Source organism: Vidua chalybeata, chromosome 39, assembly GCF_026979565.1.
Source record: "Vidua chalybeata isolate OUT-0048 chromosome 39, bVidCha1 merged haplotype, whole genome shotgun sequence".
NCBI lineage: Eukaryota > Metazoa > Chordata > Aves > Passeriformes > Viduidae > Vidua > Vidua chalybeata.
Window position 1 is genome coordinate 32,543 of NC_071568.1, and position 15,349 is coordinate 47,891.

The 15,349-nt window shown below is 58.7% G+C and overlaps 1 protein-coding gene and 1 long non-coding RNA gene across 2 annotated transcripts; one reads left to right on the forward strand and one right to left on the reverse strand.

Annotated features, from left to right (window-relative positions):
- The first annotated feature begins 157 nt into the window (after window positions 1-157).
- Window positions 158-15,175, forward strand: SMG9 (SMG9 nonsense mediated mRNA decay factor). The gene is made up of 13 exons (XM_053968666.1): window positions 158-737; window positions 1,688-1,759; window positions 1,878-2,121; window positions 2,547-2,644; window positions 2,724-2,836; window positions 4,134-4,245; window positions 5,427-5,522; window positions 5,612-5,697; window positions 7,257-7,360; window positions 10,029-10,136; window positions 12,317-12,445; window positions 13,804-13,945; window positions 15,047-15,175. The coding sequence occupies exons 1-13, from the start codon at window positions 648-650 to the stop codon at window positions 15,123-15,125; spliced, it is 1,473 nt and encodes a 490-aa protein (XP_053824641.1). The 5' UTR covers window positions 158-647; the 3' UTR covers window positions 15,126-15,175.
- LOC128802347 (uncharacterized) lies at window positions 5,623-13,871 on the reverse strand. Its single transcript, XR_008435376.1, has 3 exons — window positions 13,782-13,871; window positions 5,820-5,880; window positions 5,623-5,691 (listed from the first exon to the last, which is right to left on the reverse strand). It is a non-coding gene; the product is annotated as an uncharacterized LOC128802347 (long non-coding RNA).
- Window positions 15,176-15,349: the final 174 nt, after the last annotated feature.

Sequence of the window (15,349 nt, forward strand, 5' to 3'; positions counted from 1 at the left end):
CTCGCGCGCGCAGACGCTCAAGCCACGCCCCCCCAGCGAAATTAAAGAGGCGCCGCGCATGCGCGCGTCGCGCAGGCCACGCCCCTCTTTCCGCCCCCCCCCCCCCCCCCCCCCCTCAGGCCGCGCGCGCGCGCGGGAAGAAGAACCGGAAACCGCCTCAGGAGCCCTGAGGGCTCGGGAACCCCCGGGAACCCCGAAAAACCTCCCGGAACGCCGAAAAAACCTCCCGGGAACCTCCGGAACCTTCCGGGGCCACCCCGGGACCCTCCCGAACCTCCCCTCAGGAGCCTCCGGGAGCCTCCGAGGCCTCCCGGATCCCCTCAGGACCCTCCGGGACCTCCCCGGGACCTCCTCAGGAACCCCCGGGATCCCCTCAGGAACCCCCGGGACCCTCCGGGATCCCTGAGGCCCCTCCGAGACCCCCTCAGGAACCTCCGGGACCCTCCCGAACCTCCCCGGGACCCCGTCAGGAACCTCCGGGACCCCCTCAGGAGCCGCCAGGACCCTCCCGAACCTTCCCGGGACCGCCGGGGATCCCCGAGGTCCCTCCGAGAGCCCCTCAGGAACCTCCGGGAGTCTCCGCGGCTTCTCCGGGGACCTTCCAGGAGCCTCCGGGAGCCTCCGGGGCCCGGCCCGGCGCCGCCGCCATGTCGGACTCCGGGCAGAGCCCCGCCCCCGGCGCGCGGCGCCGCTGCTGGAACCGCGAGAAGGAACCGGAAGGAGGCGGCGAGAGGAGGGTGGGCGGGGCTTGGGGGTGGGTGGGGCTAATGGGAGGGAGAGGGCGGAGCTGGGGTTTGATTGACAGCGGGTGTGTGGGGGCAAGGCAGGGTTTGGGGGTGATTGACAGCGGTTGGTGTGAGGGCGGGGCTTGGGGATGATTGACAGTGGTTGTGGGGTGATTGACAGCAGCTGAATGGGGTGAGGGCGGGGCTTGGGGGTGATTGACAGCGGCTGCATAGGGTGAGGGCGGAGCTTGGGGTGATTGACGGTGTGTGGAGTGAGGGCGGGGCTTCAGGTGATTGACAGTGGGTGTGTGGGGGAGGGCGGGGCATGGGGGTGATTGACAGCTGCTGAGTGGGATGAGGGAGGGGCTTGGGGGTGATTGACAGCGGCTCTGGAATGAGGGCGGGGCTTGAGATGATTGACAGCCGCTGAGTGGGATGAGGGAGGGGCTTGGAGGTGATTGACAGTGGCTCTGGAATGAGGGCGGGGCTTGAGATGATTGACAGTAGCTCCATGGGGTGAGGGCGGGGTTTAGGGATGATTGACAGCAATGGTGGGGCGGGGCTTGGGGATGATTGACAGCATTTCTGGAATGAGGGCGGGGTTTGGGATGATTGACAGCCATGGTGGGGCGGGGCTTAGGGATGATAGTGGTTCTAGAATGAGGGCGGGGTTTGGGATGATTGACAGCAGCTGTGCAAGGTGAAGGCGGGGCTTGGAGTTGAGTGACAGGTGCGTGGGGCACGGATTGTGGCAGGGGCGGGGCTTGAGGATGATTGACAGCTGCACAGGGCGTGGTTTGATGGGTGTGGCATCTAAGGGCATGTCCACCTCAGGGTGGGCGTGGCCTAGAGCCCTATAATAAACAACGGGATGCCTGGGAGGGGGCAGGGCTATACCTGGGTGGGCGTGGCTGTGTGCAGGTGTGGTGGGCGTGGCATCGCTGACCCCGCCCCTCCCACAGGAGCAGGGGGAGGAGCCAGCGGGGCCCCTGCAGAAGACCCCGATCATCCTGGCCAAGCCCCCGGCCGAGCGGGTGAGCCGGGGGGGGCGTGGCCACATTAAAGGGGGCGTGGCCACTCCAAAAAGCAGGCCTGACCCCTCCCCACTCGGCGTGGCCACGCCCCATGACGTCATTTCCCATTTTTGGCCAGCAGCAGCCACCGCCGGCCGCCCCTAAGGCGGGGCCAGCGCAAGCCCCGCCCCCTCCCGCGCCGGCCCCGCCCATCGTGCTGATGAAAGCGCGGGGGGAGGAGGGGCGGGGAGGGGGCGGGGCCTCGGCGACGGCGGGGGAGGGACCGCAGCAGGCCCCGCCCACCGAGAGGGAGGGGCCACGCCCCACCCAGCCTGTCTATCAACTGCACAGCCGGGGCCTGGCCCCGCCCGCTGCGCTGGACCGTGAGTGGGCGGGGCTTCGGGGGGCGTGGTCGCGGGTGGGGATGTGTGGGAGGGGCGTAAGTGGGTGGGGTGGTTGAGAGGGCGGAGCTAAAGGGATTGGATGAAGGAGAGGGGCGTGGCTTGCAGTGGGGTGTGGCCGGTGAGGCAGTGGGCGTGGTTATGGGTGGGTGTGGTCACTGGGTGTGGCTAAAGGGGATTGGCTGGAGAATGGGGCGGGGTTTGTGCTGGGGGTGTGGCCATGACTGGGTGTGGTCACTGGGCGTGGCCAACATGGGCGGGGCTAAAGGACGCATCAACTGGATTGGCCGGGCACAATGGGTGTGGCCTTCATGTGGGCGTGGCCGCTAATAACGCACGGGGCGGGGTTTTCCGGCGTGCGGGCGTGTCCCTAAAGTGGGCGTGTCCCTCCCTGGCCCCTCCCCCAGCCGCGCAGGCCCAGGCCCGGCTGGCGGCGCCCGAGAAGATGAAAACCAGTATCAAACTGGTGGACGAGCAGATGAACTGGTGCGACAGCGCCCTCGAGGTGGGGGCGGGGCCCAGCGCGGTGGGCGGGGCCCGGGGGCGGGGCCGGGCGGCTCCCAGTGACTCCCAGTATGTCCCAGTTCCTGCTGGAGCAGACGGACGTGCTGGTGGTGGGAGCGCTGGGGCTGCAGGGAACCGGGAAATCCACGGTGATGTCGCTGCTGGCCGGGAACCAGCCCGAGGAGGATCCGCGGTACTGGGAGCACTGGGAGGCACTGGGAGGGGGTTAAAGGGGGATTCGGGGTTACTGGTTTATACTGGGAGGGGCTGGGATAAACTGGGAGGGGGTTAAAAGGAGATTTGGGGCTACTGGTTGATACTGGGAGGGGCTGGAAAAGGGTTAAAGGGGGATTTGGGGCTACTGGTTTATACTGGGAGGGGCTGGGAAGGGATTGGGAGGGACTGGGACAAACTGGGAGAGACTGGGAGGGGGTTAAAAGGAGATTTGGGGCTACTGGTTTATACTGGGAGGGACTGGGAGGAGACTGGGATAAACTGGGAGGGACTGGGAGGGGGTTAAAGGGGGATTCGGGGTTACTGGTTTATACTGGGAGGGACTGGGAAGGGATTGGGAGGGGCTGGGACAAACTGGGAGGGACTGGGAGGGGGTTAAAAGGAGATTTGGGGCTACTGGTTTATACTGGGAGGGGCTGGGAGGGACTGGGAAAGGGTTAAAAGGAGATCTGGGGTCACTGTTTTATACTGGGAGGGACTGGGAAGGGATTGGAAGGGAAATGGGATAAACTGGGAGGGACTGGGTGAGATTGGGAGGGACTGGGAAAGGGTTAAAGGGGGGTTTGGGGTTACTGGTTTAAACTGGGAGGGACTGGGAAAGGGTTAAAGGGGGGTTTGGGGTTACTGGTTTATACTGGGAGGGACTGGGAAGAGACTGGGGGGGAGTGAGACAGACTGGGGATGGGATACTGGGATATACTGGGAAGGACTGGCCCATACTTGTTCATACTGGTCCTTACTGGTTTATACTGGTCCATACTGGTCTGTAACGGTCCATACTGGTTTATACTGGTCTGTACCGGTCCGTACTGGTCTATACTGGTCCGTACTGGTCCATACTGGTTTATACTGGTCTGTACCGGTCCGTACTGGTCTATACTGGTCCGTACTGGTCCATACTGGTTTATACTGGTCCGTACTGGTCCCCAGCTCGTTCGTGTTCCGGCCGCAGCCGCCGGAGCTGAGGGAACTGGGATGGGTTACTGGTCTGTCTGGTTTGTACTGGTTTATACCGGTCCGTACTGGTCCATACTGGTTTATACTGGTCCCCAGCTCATTCATGTTCCGGCTGCAGCCGCCGGAGCTGAGGGAACTGGGATGGGTTACTGGTCCGTACTGGTTTATACTGGTCTGTCTGGTTTGTACTGGTTTATACCGGTCTGTACTGGTCTGTACTGGTTTATACTGGTCCATACTGGTTTATACCGGTCCATACTGGTCCATACTGGTTTATACTGGTCCGTACTGGTCCCCAGCTCGTTCGTGTTCCGGCCGCAGCCGCCGGAGCTCCGCGAGCGCGGGGGGGCCCAGACCGGCGGCATCGACCTCTTCGTCACGCAGGAGCGCGTGCTCTTCCTGGACACCCAGGTAATTAGCGCTAATTAGCGCTGATTAATGCCAATTAACCTCAGCTCCGCCCCCCTCGGCCGGTGTCGGATTTTAATTAGCGCTAATAACGGTGCAAGTAGCGATTATTAGCTCAAGTGAGCTGAAATTAACCTCTTTAGCCTAATTAACATATTTAATTATCTGTAATTACCATAAATACCCCAATAGCTCAAATCATCATCTTTAGCCTAATTACTGTAATTACAATCTTTAATTACCCCTGATTACCATAATTATAGTAATTACCCCGATTGCTATAATTACCATATTTAGCCTAATTACCATAATCACCATATTTAATTGCCTCTAATTGCCATAATGACTTCAATTACCATAATTACCCCAATTACCCTAATCATCATCTTTAGCCTAAGTACTGTAATTACCATCTTTGATTACTCTCAATTACCATAATTACCCCAATTACCACCTTTAGCCTAATTACTGTAATTACCAAATTTAATTGCCCCTGATTACCATAATTACTTCAATTACCATAATTACCCCAATTACCCTAATTACCATATTTTGCCTAATTACTGTAATTACAATCTTTAATTAGCCTTAATTACCATAGTTAGCCCAATTACCACCTTTACCATAATTACCTAATCACCATAATTACCATATTTAAGTACCCAATTACCAGTTACCCCAATTACCGTAATTACCCCAATTACCCTCTTTAGCCTAATTACTGTAATTACCATAGTTAATTACCCCAATTACCATAATTACCTTAATCACCCTTATTACCATCTTTAGCCTAATTACCATAATTACCATAATTATCTCAATCGCCCTAATCACCGTAATTACCCCAATTACTATAATTACTTCAATCACTCTAATTACCACCCTTAGCCTAATTACCATAATTACCCCAATTACAATAATTACCTCAATCACTCTAATTACCATCTTTAGCCTAATTACTGTAATTATCGTATTTAATTACCCATAATTACCCCAATTACCATAATTACCTTAATCACCCTAATTACCACCCTTATCCTAATTACCATAACTACCCCAATTATCATAATTACCCCACCCACCGCCAACCCCCCCCTAATTACCATAAACCCCTTTCCCCGCCCCGCCCTCATTACCATACCCGGAGTGGGCGTGGCCTCACCCGCCCGGCCACGCCCCCCCAGCCCATCCTTAGCCCCGCCCACCTGGATCACCTGATCAACAACGACCGGAAGCTTCCGCCCGAGTTCGCGCTGCCGCACGCCTACGTGGAGACGCAGGTGAGGGCGGGGCCCGCATGCTAATGAGGCGTTAATTGTGGTAATTAATTATGCTAATGAGCGCCCCGCCCCCCCCCCCCCCCCCGCAGTCGCTGCAGATCGCCGCGTTCCTGTTCACCGTGTGCCACGTGGTGCTGCTGGTGCAGGACTGGTTCACCGACCTGGGGCTCTACAGGTGAGCAGAGTGACCAATGAGTGACCACTGAGTGACCACTGAGTGACCACTGACCACTGAGTGACCCCTGAGTGACCACTGACCACTGAGTGACCATTAGTGACCAATGAGTGACCACTGACCGCTGTTCACGGTGTGCCACGTGGTGCTGCTGGTGCAGGACTGGTTCACCGACCTGGGGCTCTACAGGTGAGCAGAGTGACCAATGAGTGACCACTGAGTGACCACTGAGTGACCACTGACCAGTGAGTGACCATTAGTGACCACTGAGTGACCACTGAGTGACCACTGAGTGACCACTGACCAGTGAGTGACCACTGACCACTGACCATGAGTGACCACTGACCAGTGAGTGACCATTAGTGACCAATGAGTGACCACTGAGTGACCACTGACCATGAGTGACCACTGACCAATGAGTGACCATTAGTGACCAATGAGTGATCACTGAGTGACCACTGAGTGACCCTGAGTGACCACTGACCACTGAGTGCCCACTGACCAGTGAGTGACCACTGACCAATGAGTGACCACTGAGTGACCACTGACCAATGAGTGACCAGTGACTGACCCTGAGTGACCCCTGAGTGACCACTGAGTGACCACTGACCACTGAGGGACCAGTGAGTGACCCCAAAACTGACCTTAAAGTGACCCAAAAATGACCCCAGAAATGACCCCAAAATTACCCCAAACCTCCCCAAACTGCCCCCTAAGTGCCCCACGGGTGCCCCACATGTGCCCCATGGGTGCCCCTCTGTGCCCCATAAGTGCCCCACGGGTGCCCCATAAGAGCCCCTCTGTGCCCCACGTGTGCCCGTGTGCCCCATAAGTGCCCCAAAGTGCCCCATAACTGCTCCATAAGTGCCCCTCCGTGCCCCATAAGTGCCCCTCTGTGCCCCATAAGTGCCCCTCCGTGCCCCAAAGTGCCCCATAACTGCCCCATAAGTGCCCCAAACCACCCTATAAGTGCCCTACGTGTGCCCCTCTGTGCCCCCTAAGTGCCCCTCTGTGCCCCATAAGTGCCCCTCTGTGCCCCACGTGTGCCCGTGTGCCCCATAAGTGCCCCAAAGTGCCCCATAACTGCCCCATGAGTGCCCCTCTGTGCCCCACAAGTGCCCCTCTGTGCCCCATAACTGCCCCATAGTGCCCCAAACCACCCCATAAGTGCCCCACGTGTGCCCCTCTGTGCCCCATAAGAGCCCCATAAGTGCCCCACGTGTGCCTGTGTGCCCCATAAGTGCCCCATAAGTACCCCATGGGTGCCCCTCTGTGCCCCATAAGTGCCCCACGTGTGCCCCATAAGTAAGTGCCCCAAATTGGCCCATAACTGCCCCATGAGTGCCCCTCTGTGCCCCACAGGTGCCCCATAAGTGCCCCACGTATGCACCTCCGTGCCCCATAAGAGCCCCATAAGTGCCCCAAAGTGCCCCATAACTGCCCCAAACACCCCAAAGTGCCCCTCTGTCCCCCACAGGTGCCCCATAAGTGCCCCACGGGTGCCCCAGAGTGCCCCATAAGTGCCCCTCCGTGCCCCATAAGTGCCCGTGGCCCCCCAGGTTCCTGCAGACGGCCGAGATGGTGAAGCCGCCGACGCCGTCGCCGAGCCACGACTCGAGCGGGGCCGGGGCCGAGGAGCCCTCGGAGTATTACCCACACCTGGGTGAGCCCCACAGATCTGCCCCATAGATCCTGACCCACACCTGGGTGAGCCCCACGGATCTGCCCCATAGATCCTGACCCACACCTGGGTGAGCCCCACAGATCTGCCCCATAGATCCTGACCCACACCTGGGTGAGCCCCACAGATCTGCCCCATAGATCCTGACCCACACCTGGGTGAGCCCCACAGATCTGCCCCATAGATCCTGACCCACACCTGGGTGAGCCCCATAGATCTGCCCCATAGATCCTGACCCACACCTGGGTGAGCCCCATAGATCTGCCCCATAGATCCTGACCCACACCTGGGTGAGCCCCACAGATCTGCCCCATAGATCCTGACCCACACCTGGGTGAGCCCCACGGATCTGCCCCATAGATCCTGACCCACACCTGGGTGAGCCCCATAGATCTGCCCCATAGATCCTGACCCACACCTGGGTGAGCCCCACGGATCTGCCCCATAGATCCTGACCCACACCTGGGTGAGCCCCACAGATCTGCCCCATAGATCCTGACCCACACCTGGGTGAGCCCCACAGATCTGCCCCATAGATCCTGACCCACACCTGGGTGAGCCCCACGGATCTGCCCCATAGATCCTGACCCATAGATCTGACCCACACCTGGGTGAGCCCCACAGATCTGCCCCATAGATCCTGACCCACACCTGGGTGAGCCCCACAGATCTGCCCCATAGATCCTGACCCACACCTGGGTGAGCCCCACAGATCTGCCCCATAGATCCTGACCCACACCTGGGTGAGCCCCATAGATCTGCCCCATAGATCCTCCCCATAGATCTGACCCACACCTGGGTGAGCCCCATAGATCTGCCCCATAGATCCTGACCCACACCTGGGTGAGCCCCACAGATCTGCCCCATAGATCCTGACCCACACCTGGGTGAGCCCCACAGATCTGCCCCATAGATCCTGACCCACACCTGGGTGAGCCCCATAGATCTGCCCCATAGATCCTGACCCACACCTGGGTGAGCCCCATAGATCTGCCCCATAGATCCTGACCCACACCTGGGTGAGCCCCACAGATCTGCCCCATAGATCCTGACCCACACCTGGGTGAGCCCCATAGATCTGCCCCATAGATCCTCCCCATAGATCTGACCCACACCTGGGTGAGCCCCACGGATCTGCCCCATAGATCTGCCCCATGGATCTGCCCCATAGATCCTGACCCATAAATGACCCATAGATCCTGACCCATAGATCTGCCCCATAGATCCTGACCCACACCTGGGTGAGCCCCACGGATCTGCCCTATGGATTTACCCTATAGATCTGCCCTGTGGGTGTACCCAGGTGTGCCCCCAGGTGCTCTGAGGTGCCCCCAGGTGCTCCCAGGTGTGCCCCCAGGTACCTGTAGGTGCCCCCAGGAGCGCCCAGGTGTGCCCCCATGTACCTGTAGGTACCCTGAGGTGCCCCAAGGTGTGCCCGCAGATGCCTCCAGCTACCTGTAGGTGCGCCCAGGTGTGCCCCCAGGTGCCCTGAGGTGCGCCCAGGTGTGCTCGCAGGTGCCCCCCGTGCCCGCAGTGTTCGTGCAGACCTGTGCCCCACCCCCCCCCGATACCCCCAGGTGTGCCCCTGGGTACCTGTAGGTGCCCCCAGGTACCTGTAGTTGCTCCCAGGTGTGCCCCTAGGTGCCCTGAGGTGCCCCCAGGAGCGGCCAGGTGTGCCCCCAGGTACCTGTAGGTGCCCCCAGGTGCTCTGAGGCACCCCCAGGTGCCCCCAGGTGCCCCCAGGTGTGCCTACAGGTACCTGTAGGTGCCCAGGTGTGCCCCCAGGTGCCCCCAGGTGCGCCCAGGTGTACCCACAGGTACCTGTAGGTGCCCCGAGGTGCGCCCCCAGGTGCGCCCAGGTGTGCCCCAGCTGCCCCCGGGTGCCCCCAGGTGTGCCCCTAGGTGCCCTGAGGTGCCCCCAGGTGTGCCCACAGGTACCTGTAGGTGCACCCAGGTGCTCTGAAGTGCCCCCAGGTGCGCCCAGGTGCCCCCAGGTGCCCCCAGGTGTGCCCAGGTGTGCCCCCAGGTACCTGTAGGTGCTCTGAGGCGCCCCCAGGTGCGCCCAGGTGTGCCCCAGCTGTCCCCAGGTGTGCCCACAGGTACCTGTAGGTGCCCTGAGGCGCCCCCAGGTGCGCCCAGGTGTGCCCACAGGTACCTGTAGGTGCCCAGGTGCGCCCCCAGGTGCCCCCAGGTGCGCCCAGGTGTGCCCCCAGGTACCTTTAGGTGCCCCCAGGCGCCCCCAGCTGCACCCAGGTGTGCCCACAGGTACCTGTAGGTGCCCCGAGGTGTGCCCCCAGGTGCGCCCAGGTGTGCCCCAGCTGCCCCCAGGTGCCCCCGGGTGCCCCCAGGTGTGCCCCTAGGTGCCCTGAGGTGCCCCCAGGTGTGCCCACAGGTACCTGTAAGTGCCCAGGTGCGCCCCCAGGTGCCCCCAGGTGTGCCCACAGGTACCTGTAGGTGCCCTGAGGCGCCCCCAGGTGCCCCCAGGTGTGCCCACAGGTACCTGTAGGTGCCCCCAGGTGCGCCCAGGTGTGCCCCAGCTGCCCCCAGGTGTGCCCACAGGTACCTGTAGGTGCCCCCAGGCGCCCCCAGGTACCTGTAGGTGCCCCCAGGTGCGCCCAGGTGTGCCCACAGGTGCCCCCCGTGCCCGCAGTGTTCGTGCAGACCCGCGCCCCCCCCGAGTGTTTCTGCCCCCGGCGCGTGGGGCAGATGCAGCGCGTGCTCGGCCGCCTGATGGCGCACTCGCGCCTCAAGTACCGCGGTACGGGGGGGTCCCGGGGGGGGTTTGGGGGGGAATTTGGGAATTTTTGGGGAGATTTGGGGAGAATTTGGGAATTTTGGGGGGGGTTTGGAGAGAATTCGGGAGGATTTTGGGGGGAATTCGGTGGCTTTGGAGGAATTTGGGGGGGGTTTGGAGGGGTTTTGGGGGGTTTTGGGGGGGGGTTTGGGAGCTCCCAAGGGGGTCCCAGATGGATTTTGGGGGGGATTTGGGAAAGTTTGGGAATTTTTGGGAAGATTTGGAGAAAATTTGGGGAAAATTTGGGAAATTTAGGGGGATTTGGAGAGAATTTCGGAGGATGTTGGGGGGAAATTTGGCAGCGTCGGAGGGATTTGGGGGGGTTTTGGGGGAGATTTGGGAATTTTTGGGGGGATTTGGAGAGAATTTGGGGGAAATCTGGGAATTTTGGGGGGATTTGGAGAGAATTTGGGAGGATTTTGGGAGGATTTGAGGGGAATTTGGGGGATTTGGAGAGAATTTGGGAGGATTTTGAGGGGAATTTGGGGGGCTTGGGAAGGATTTGGGGGGGTTTTGGGGGGTCCCAGGGGGGTTTGGGGTGTCCTGGGGGGGGTCCCGGGTGGATTTGGGGGGATTTGGGAATTTTTGGGGGAGATTTGGAGAGAATTTGGGGGAAATTTGGGAATTTTGGGGGGGATTTGGAGAGAATTTGAGAGGATTTTGGGGGATTTGGGGGAGTTTGGAGGAATTTTGGGGGGTCCCAGGGGGGTTTGGGGGGGTCCCAGGTGGATTTTGGGGGGATTTGGGGGAATTTGGGAATTTTGGGGGAAATTTGGAGAGAATTTGGGGGAAATCTGGGAATTTTAGGGGGATTTGGAGAGAATTTGGGGGAAATTTGGGTGGATTTTGGGGGGAATTTGGGGGGTTTGGGAAGGATTTGGGGGGTTTTGGGGGGTCCCGGGGGGGATTTGGGGGGATTTGGGAATTTTTGAGGGAGATTTGGAGAAAATTTGGGGGAAATTTGGGAATTTTGGGGGGGATTTGGAGAGAATTTGGGAGGATTTGAGGGGAATTTGGGGGATTTGGAGAGAATTTGGGAGGATTTTGAGGGGAATTTGGGGGGCTTGGGGGGGTTTTGGGGGGGTCCCAGGGGGGTTTGGGGGGTCCCAGATGGATTTTGGGGGGATTTGGGGAAAAATCAATGAGATTTTGGGGGAAATTTGGGGAGATTTGGGGATAATTTCAGGGTGAATTCTGGGTGATTTTGAGGTGATTTTTGGGTTAATTTCAGGGTGATTTTGGGGTGATTTGGGGGTGAATTTTGGGATAATTTCAGGGTGATTTCGGGGTGATTTTGGGGTGATTTTTTGGATAATTTCAGGATGATTTTGAGATAATTTTGGGTGATTTTTGGGTTAATTTCAGGGTGATTTTGGGGTGATTTTTGGGATAATTTCAGGGTGATTTTGGGGTGTTATTGAGGTGATTTTGGGGGGAATTTTGGGATAATTTCAGGGTGATTTTGGGGTGATATTGAGGTGATTTTTGGGATAACTTTGGGGTGATTTTGGGGTGATTTTGAGGTGAATTTTGGGATAATTTTGGGGTGATTTCAGGGTGATTTTGGGATAATTTTGAGGTGGCTTTGGGGTGATTTTGGGGTGAATTTTGGGATAATTTCGGGATGATTTCAAGGTGATTTCAGCGTGATTTTGGGGTGATTTTGGGATAATTTTGGGGTGACTTTGGGGTGATTTTTGGGATAATTTCGGGGTGATTTTGAGGTGATTTCAGGGTGATTTGGGGGTGATTTTTGGGATAATTTCAGGTTGATTTTGGGATAATTTCAGGGTGATTTTGGGGTAATTTTGAGGTGAATTTTGGGATAATTTCAGGGTGATTTTGAGGTGATTTTGGGGATAATTTCGGGGTGTTTTGGGGATAATTTCAGGGTGATTTCGGGGTGTTTTTGGGGTGATTTTGGGATAACTTCAGAGTGATTTTGGGGTGATATTGAGGTGATTTTGGGGTGATTTTTGGGATAATTTCCGGGTGTTTTTGGGGTGATATTGAGGTGATTTTGGGATAATTTTGGGGTGACTTTGGGGCGATTTTTGGGGTGATTTTTGGGATAATTTCAGGGTGATTTCAGGGTGATTTTGGGTTGATTTTGGGGTGATTTTGGCCCCCCTTGCCCCCCCCAGGCTCGCTGTCCATGCGGGAGCTCCTCCCCTCCCCCCCCGGGGCGCCCCCCGGGCCCCCCCCCGAGCCCGAGGTCAATCTGTTCCTGCTGCCCCCCCTGGAGGAGGAGCCCGAGGACGCCCTGCCCCGAGGTGAGACCAGTACAGACCAGTACAGACCAGTAGGGACCCCCAGTGACAGCCCCTGTGCCCCCTGAGCCCCTTCCCAGTACATCCCAGTATAGCCCAGTACATCCCAGTCCACTCTAATTCCACCCCAGACCCCCCCAAAGCCCCTCCCAGTATATCCCAGTCCATCCCAGTATATCCCAGTTTATCCCAGTGCATCCCAGTATAGCCCAGTCCCCTTTAAACCCACCCGAGCCCTGCCAAACCCTCTCCCAGTATATCCCAGTATACCCCAGTATGTCCCAGTATGTCCCAGTCTGCTCTAAATCCACCCCAGACCCCCCCAAACCCCCTCCCAGTATATCCCAGTATAGCCCAGTGCATCCCAGTATGTCCCAGTACACCCCAATCCCCTCTAAACCCACCCCAGACCCCCCCAAGCCCCTCCCAGTTTATCCCAGTATAGCCCAGTACACCCCAATCTTCTCTAAACCCATCCCAGACCCCTCCAAGCCCCTTCCCAGTATATCCCAGTATATCCCAGTATAGCCCAGTCCCCTTTAAACCCACCCGAGCCCTGCCAAACCCCCTCCCAGTATATCCCAGTATAGCCCAGTACGTCCCAATATGTCCCAGTCTGCTCTAAACCCACCCCAGCCCCCCCCAAACCCCCTCCCAGTATATCCCAGTATAGCCCAGTGCATCCCAGTACACCCCAATCCCCTCTAAACCCACCCCAGACCCCCCCAAACCCCCTCCCAGTATATCCCAGTATAGCCCAGTACACCCCAGTCTGCTATAAATCCACCCCAGACCCCCTCAAAGCCCCTCCCAGTATGTCCCAGTATAGCCCAGTATGTCCCCGTCTGCTCTAAACCCACCCCAGCCCCCCCCAAACCCCCTCCCAGTATATCCCAGTATAGCCCAGTACACCCCAGTCCGCTCTAAATCCACCCCAGAGCCCCTCAAACCCCCTCCCAGTCCCTCCCAGTAACTCCCAGTCCCTCCCCCTGCTCCCTAAACCCCCTCCCAGTATAAACCAGTAGAAACCAGTACAAACCAGTATACTCCAGTCCCCTCTAAACCCACCCCAGCCCCCCCAAAACCCCCTCCCAATCCCTCCCAGTAACTCCCAGTCCCTCCCCGTGCTCCCTAAACCCCCTCCCAGTATAAACCAGTACAAACCAGTACAAACCAGTACAAACCAGTATACTCCAGTCCCTCCCAGTATACCCCAGTCCCCTCTAAACCCACCCCAGACCCCCCAAAACCCCCTCCCAGTCCCTCCCAGTCCCTCCCCGTGCTCCCCAAACCCCCTCCCAGTATAAACCAGTACAAACCAGTACAAACCAGTACAAACCAGTAGCGGTGCGGCCCCGCAGGTGGGGGAGGGGCGCTGTTCCCGGCCCTGCCCCCGTTCCGGGGCCGGGGGGGGCTGGGGGGGCTCCTGGCCCGGCTGCGGGGGAGGGTCCTGGCGGCCGCCCGCTCCCAGTTATCCCACAGCCTGCTGACCGAGCGCAACTGGTGAGACTGGGAGCCACTGGGAGGGACTGGGATAAACTGGGAGGGGTTTGGGGGGGACTGGGAAGGGTTTGGGGGGGACTGGGAGGGAACTTGGAGGGGTTTGGGGGGGACTGGGATAAACTGGGAGGGACTGGGAGGGGATTGGGGGGACTGGGAATGGACTGGGATAAACTGGGAGGGGATTAGGGGGGAGTGGGGGGGACTGGGAGGGGTTTGGGGGGGACTGGGATAAACTGGGAGGGACTGGGAGGGGATTGGGGGGACTGGGAGGGGATTGGGAGGGACTGGGAGGGGTTTGGGGGGGACTGGGATAAACTGGGAGGGACTGGGAGGGGTTTGGGGGGGACTGGGATAAACTGGGAGGGACTGGGAGGAGGTTGGGGGGACTGGGAGGGAACTGGGAATGGACTGGGATAAACTGGGAGGGGTTTGGGGGGACTGGGATAAACTGGGAGGGACTGGGAGGAGGTTGGGGGGGACTGGGAAGGACTGGGAATGGACTGGGAGGGGATTGGGGGGGACTGGGATAAACTGGGAGCCACTGGGAGGGGACTGGGGATGGACTGGGATAAACTGGGAGGGGACTGGGAGGGGATTGGGGGGGACTGGGGAGCATGGGGAGGGACTGGGATAAACTGGGAATGGACTGGGCGGGGTTTGGGGGGGACTGGGAATGGACTGGGATAAACTGGGAAGGGATTGGGGGGGACTGGGATAAACTGGGAAGGGATTGGGGGGACTGGGATAAACTGGGAGGGAACTGGGATAAACTGGGAGGGGTTTGGGGAGACTGGGAGGAACTGGGAATGGACTGGGATAAACTGGGAAGGGTTGGGGGGGGACTAGGTGGGAACTGGGAGGGACTGGGATAAACTGGGAATGGATTGGGATAAACTGGGAGGGGATTGGGGTGGACTGGGATGAACTGGGAAGGGTTTGGGGGGGAGTGGGAGGGAACTGGGAGGGGTTTGGGGGCACCGGTACAAACTGGGAGGGACTGGGATAAACTGGGAGGGCATATATTACATATACTGGTCCGACCCGGTCCATACTGGTCCGAACCGGTCCATACTGGTCCATACTGGTCCATACTGGTGCCAGGTTCCATTACGCCGCCCGCATCTGGGACGGGGTGAAGAAATCCTCGGCCCTGGCCGAGTACGGCCGCTTACTGGGCTGAACTGGGAGCACTGGGAGGCTCCCCCCGCGCCAATAAACCGCCAAAACCGCCTCGTCCTGCTCTTAATTAGCGCCGGATCTTAATTAATTACCGTCTCCAAGGGTTAATTAGGCCTAATTACCCTCACAGAGATTTAATTACCTTTGCCCCGCCTCCTTTCCCCTCACGGCTTCCCGCGCTTGAAAAAGGGCGGGAAAACCCCCACCCTTTAAACCATAGAGTTG

Bases quoted from the DNA above. Each gene is read 5' to 3' on its own strand.
- SMG9 (XM_053968666.1), top strand. From the start codon at position 648: ATGTCGGACTCCGGGCAGAGCCCCGCCCCCGGCGCGCGGCGCCGCTGC. The intron at 738-1,687 runs GTGGGCGGGGCT...CCCCTCCCACAG, and splicing joins AAGGAGGCGGCGAGAGGAGG to GAGCAGGGGGAGGAGCCAGC. The intron at 13,946-15,046 runs GTGAGACTGGGA...TACTGGTGCCAG, and splicing joins CTGCTGACCGAGCGCAACTG to GTTCCATTACGCCGCCCGCA.